Raw genomic sequence first — 5,843 nt, forward strand, 5'->3', positions numbered from 1 at the left:
ACAATTTGTTAATTAATTTAATAATATTTTTTTTTAAAACCCAAGAATGATCTTAATCCGACGGTTCCAAAAGAAGATCTGGTATCAACATAGCTAGTAATTTAAAGGTCTCTAGTGTCTTTCCTATCATAATCTGAATGAGACCAAGTCATTCTGTTCTTCCTTCTTGTCGTGAAGAAAGCGCGTGTTGACTCCATCGAGCCATGAGTTCTGGTGGTGATCAAATGGTTTGGAACTTTGGAGAGGGAGGTTATTGGTTCGACTAGCCAAGGAAGAAGATATTGTGGGTTATTTTTATCAGGTTGAGATGGGTTCTTATGATATGAGTACCTCACTGGACAAGAATAACACAAAATTGGTTGATGTGAATGATATGAAATCAAAGTTGGCTGGTTGGAATTAAGGTCGATTCGAGAACGAAGTATATGAACATATTTTTATAGCAACAGAACAGTCACTGAAATTAAGCTGTTGTCGTTGATTCCAGACGAATGGAGCGTACTGAAGCCATAATGAATGATTGGAATTAATGAAGGCTTATGTGTCGTGACAACATTGGGGATATGGTGGCCTATGGGTTTGTTTTACATTTGAATTTCAATACAGGGAACTCGAATACGGGGCAACTAATCGAGCCACAAGTAGAGAACCTGATCACCAGTCGTTTGACCCACAAAGTTTTTGTAGAAAGCCCCGAATGAGCACTTTACCTTTCAGCAGCTCCTGTTATTCCCTGAACCAAGTCTCTTCCACCATGTAGTTAGGAGCTTAATTAAGAGGATTGAGATAAACAAGGAAATAATATCGGACTTTTGGAAGTCGGAGAGAATTTGTAAAGAGCTTTTAAGCTGGAAAACATCCAAAAAGTGATGTTAATGCCATTGGATTAAGCGGTGTCCATGAGTTTGTACTAGACTAGAAGACTTGGGTCTCCATCTGATTCGAAATTCTAGGGAGGAATGGAGCTGTAAGAGAAGACCTAAAAGCTAAAACAGATGAATGCCATACCCCCTCTCACACCCGTTTGCAGTACTCAAGTCATTACTACATCACTTAGTTGACTGTAACACAGTAGAAGAGCAAGGAAGAAGACGGTTTTTGTCAGGGGTAAACTCCTCGGACTAATTTTATTTTTTCAAAAAAAGTTAGAAAAAAGAAATATAATTTGGTCAACGGAAGTATTTAACAGTCAATCATTGGTCAAGGACATTCCCGTTGGTGATTAACTACAACCCGTTTGATTGATAATGATTTGCGAGTAGTCCCACCGAGGTGCCGGGCCGGATGGCCGGTCGTGACAAAGGCAGGTAAGTGTTTTTGATTTGGGTATGTTAGGAATACTGCAATTGATGGATAGGTTACATCTGTGTTTCTGTTTCTTTCCTCCTGTATGTTGTGCTAATGCTTCTTAGTATAATTCCCCCCTTTTTTAATTTTCTGGATTTATAGTTTTTGGGTTAGCTTGATCAGTTTGTTGATTCTTTTCTAAGTTTCGATGATGTGTTGTCTTATAAAATAGGGTTTCTAGTTGGGGGTTCTCAAATTGAATTTGCTGCCAAGAAGATGGCAAGGAGCTACAACAAGGAGATCCGGTTCGCAATTGAGGTGGAAATTATCGCGTACTTAAGGAGATAAGCAGCAACCACGTCAAATTAAGCTGTAAGAAATGTTTTTCTCTTGCTCATGTTTATACTCGAAAGCTATTCGACCGTGGGAAAGGATTTAAGCTTATTAAAGGTTTTTCTCATTTTTCTGGTGTCTATGAAATCGGTTATTATACAGCTACTTCATGTTCGTTGGCATTATATGTTTGTTCAATTTTAATGGCCAAATACAATGGCAATTGTGTTCATGAGCTGATTAGCAAATATGGGTATCCACCAGATGGTTTTTTTAGTGAAACAGTTGCTTGCATGTTTACTAATGGCGAGTTTACTGATACTGCTTCTTCGGTGTTATTTGGTAAAATTCCTGAGACTGAAGCTTGGTGTTTGGGTGATTTTCTGTTACAACTTAAAATGTCTAAAATGAGTTACAAATTGATAGTTGATGAAGGTCTCCTTGTAACTATCAAATCTGTTCGGCGGATATATGATCGTGGCAAAATGTTTGATAGTGTAAAAGGTTGTACTTTTTCTGCCAGTGCTTATGAATCATGTGCTAATACAATTACTTCTTGGGAGACTGATCTTATTGGGTCACTTTTGAAGTATGTTTACAATGGTGATTCCGTATGTAAGCTAATTCAAGAGCCTGGGTACCGTTTAGATATGTTATTCGAGTCTTCAGATGTGTTTGTGTTTTTCGGAAACGGTGAGAGTCATAATGCTTGCAAGTTATTTGATATGATGTTACAGCAAGTTATAGGAGTTGATATTGCAAATGCGCTAGGACAGTTGGGTAGAAAGCTTGAGAATATAGTGTGGAGTTGGACTGGTTGTGATGATAATATTCTCTTGCAACTCCAAATTGGTTTACATAATGCTATGGGGGTCATACTTGGTGAATTGTTGAAGGAGGATGCAATTCAGAATGGGCACGGGAAGGTGCTGCGAATACACTTGGAGGAGTTCAAGTATCTTCTGATGCTTCTTTCAGTTTCCATAAAGGTGAGAAGCCACTTTTGTCTTACGAGAAAAGAATTCTTTTGGCTCTCTCTTTTACTTCTTGAGAAAATTCTGAAGAGAATTTTTCATTCCAACTGGATTAGTTTGGACACACCTTACTATGCTCCATATGCTACTTCATATTACAACCAATGGATAGGTTTATACAAAATTGAATTCATTTGGTTACGGGAATATAGCTGCATCGATTTTGTATTTGCAAGGTTAGTAGGAATTCTTTTCACGACTGTAGCACTCCGGTTGGTTGTTTGCTTGAGGCGGAAACTGCCCGCAACTTATGATGCTCAATTCTATTGTTTTCTGGTGCGTGTTCTTGAGCAGGGATGGATTTTAAATATATCAACGCCAAGACCTTTTCTCATCGAAGTTTCTGCGTCCACTTCGCTTATAGTACCCACATGTGTAGTGAAGAGTTATACTGATGTGCTTGAGCAGCTAAAGGTTGACCTTGGGGGTTTCAGCCAAGTCTTTTACTCCTTGTCAGCTTATGGAAGCTAATGAAAAAGGTGAGACGCTACACCATTCAGTTGTATATAAGGTGAATCCCGCTGTGGGAAGTGCTGTTTGTATGAGTGCATACCAAGCCAAGAGAAGTTTTAAAGTTGGAGATCATTTCTATCTAAACCTACAGCCATACATACAGCAGTCAACAACTCGAAGAGTATTTCATATATCGAAGTGGAAATTGGCGGTAGTTCCGACGACAGTAGCTACTTCACCGTTGCCTGATCAAGTAGGTGAACAAGATGATATATTAGTCGCAGCTTTAACCTTGAGGCCAAGGTTGGTCTGAAGGGGACGGGAATGATAAGACTCGGCCACAAACGTGACCAAGGATGGCTTATTAGAGTTAGCGCGGCATTACTGGTCCATCTGCGTGGACCTAGTGTTTGGTTATTTGTTTTTATTTATTATCCTAGTCATGTAAAAGTTTGTCCTGGAGTGTCTTGTAAACAGTTATATACCCAGGTAGGGTATTGGTCTTGGGATATCGAATAGTTGAATCTAAGGTTTATCCTTCATTTTCTCGTCTGTCTGCCCCTTCGGGTAAGAACCCTGGCTAGGTTCTTATCAGTTGGTATTTCAGAGCCAACCGCTGCTAAAAAAACTCAATTGATGCCTAAAAAGAACGAAAACATCTACAAGATCTCACTAGTCAAATTTCTTTTATGGCTGAATCTAGCAATCGATTGGTAAGAGTGTTAGAAGCAAGATAGTCGGCATCTCCACCTGTGAATACGGGATCTAGAAAACAAACCGACGGAATGGGAAATTATTGTTTCCTCACTTTGATGGAACCGATCCTGAAGGTTGGATATATAAAGCTGAACTCTATTTTGAATTTTATGAAACACCACCACTACAACAGGTTAAAATTGCAGGTTTTCCATCTAGAAGGTAAATAATTACAATGGTATAAATGGATGAAATCATTGAGAACTAAGTTCGCATTTGAGTTTCTTGGGATATCTGATGAAGAACTTGATGGATCTGGTGAAAATGGTGAAGAATTTGGTGTTGAGGGAGAAGAATTATATCGTGACCTTTCAGGCACTTGTTGATCACCTACTAACACATCTTGATTATATTTGTTCAACACCTTCAAAATATGAACTGTTTTCCATGTTTTGCTGCCAATCCGTACGAACCTTTCTTTCAACATCAACATCCACAAGGACACTCTCCCGGCCTCTCTTGGCTTGCATTATCAATCCAACATAAGCAGTTACTTCCCTGTTGATTACAATGAAGTGTTCTGCCAACTCTTTTGCATCACGAGAATTGATGTTCATGGTTTCTTCTCCATATTTACAAAATATATTTTCCCACATGGTGTTACCATGTTGTTGTGCACCAATGATACAATCTTGGTTAAAAAAAAAAGATAATTACGACAAATGCATTCGTATTCTATCATGGTGTATTTTATACCCCAGACTTTGACCTTTTTACCTTTACCCCCATTCCCACATAGTTCCACTAAATTAAATCATTAAAGCCATTCCATATTACATACTGGAGTAACTCTTGTGGCAATGCTTTCTCTTCTATTCATTTACCTTACTGCACGGGAAGCTACTCATTTCCAATTTCCTTTTTTCAGTAAAGCATTTCCAAATTTTCACCTTCAAAATGTTGTATTTCTAGATATACTTATTCTGTTCTGTAAATAAAATACGACATTACCTAATATAAAACTCAAGGAACAAAAAAAAATCTCATCTCCCAATATGTCTGAATCTTGATATGACTTTCTACCAGAAAAGTTCCAACAACGAACAAATAAGAAGCTCAACATGGAATAATCAGTCCATCTTTTCATAAAGACAGATGAGTATATTTATTCATAAACTACAATCTGAAATCGTTAAGCATAATTTAATTTCCACCAACATCTAAATATTCTCCCCTAAATCAACATCGCGAAATTCGTAATCCTTCTTCTTATAGTTGAGCAGAGTGATCAATTGTGAATCATAAGTATTCATTGAATGTTGTAAAAATATATGCGCCCAACATCCTAAATACTATGATGAATGAATTTTAAGAAATAGGAAACGAAGTCTGGCTTACGTCATGTTTTGTTGATGCAAGTATTTTAACTAGTTAAAGGAAATTACGAGATTAGGCCAGACTAAACATGTTCAACTGAGGGCTTTTTCCCCATATACATTGTCACAAAACAACAAGCGGTGCATTCAAAGCCTCTACCACATGCTTCACCTTCATGCGCATAACATGAATGATTTTTAGCACCAATAATCTTGATTGAAGATTTCTATTAACTAAGATCAATCTAAAATTTTCATTAACTTCTATTCTTCATTACTTTTCAAGTGAAACATCAATATTGCTTGTTATTGGATCGATTAAAAAATCACGAGTTGACTCACCTGGTACAAAGGAAGACTGATCCAAAAACATTTGTTTCCTCCTTAGGACTTTTAAAGGAAAATTTATATTCCTTCAAATTGAGTCTTGGTCACTGTTGAAGGTTTGTCAAATATTTAAGGTTTGACGCATTTCTTGTTTCGTCCTAAGCAAATCAAGCAACAACAACTAGACGATAATGGCAGACAAACGAACACATCATGCATTTACGTTAATATTCAGTTAATATTAATAACCCCCAAATTACATAGTGAAAGCAACCATAATCATCCTTATTCATTTTATTTATTACTTTTGTTTCATAAACTTTATATCAAACGATTA

General features: G+C 37.3%; 1 protein-coding gene across 4 annotated transcripts; it reads left to right on the plus strand.

The window, feature by feature from the left end:
- Window positions 1-200: 200 nt before the first annotated feature.
- LOC113347912 lies at window positions 201-3,659 on the plus strand. Of its 4 annotated transcripts, none has more exons than XM_026591599.1 (2): window positions 201-1,307; window positions 1,520-3,659. In XM_026591599.1, exon 2 carries the CDS (start codon window positions 1,824-1,826, stop codon window positions 3,123-3,125), a length of 1,302 nt encoding a protein of 433 aa, XP_026447384.1. In that variant the 5' UTR covers window positions 201-1,307; window positions 1,520-1,823; the 3' UTR covers window positions 3,126-3,659. The 4 variants fall into 4 exon arrangements, with proteins under 4 accessions (XP_026447384.1, XP_026447385.1, XP_026447387.1 ...); XM_026591600.1 differs by lacking the exon at window positions 201-1,307 and adding an exon at window positions 1,341-1,388; XM_026591602.1 differs by lacking the exon at window positions 201-1,307 and having other exon boundaries at window positions 1,395-2,830; window positions 2,949-3,659.
- Window positions 3,660-5,843: the final 2,184 nt, after the last annotated feature.

Source organism: Papaver somniferum, chromosome 2, assembly GCF_003573695.1.
Source record: "Papaver somniferum cultivar HN1 chromosome 2, ASM357369v1, whole genome shotgun sequence".
NCBI classification, from domain to species: domain Eukaryota; kingdom Viridiplantae; phylum Streptophyta; class Magnoliopsida; order Ranunculales; family Papaveraceae; genus Papaver; species Papaver somniferum.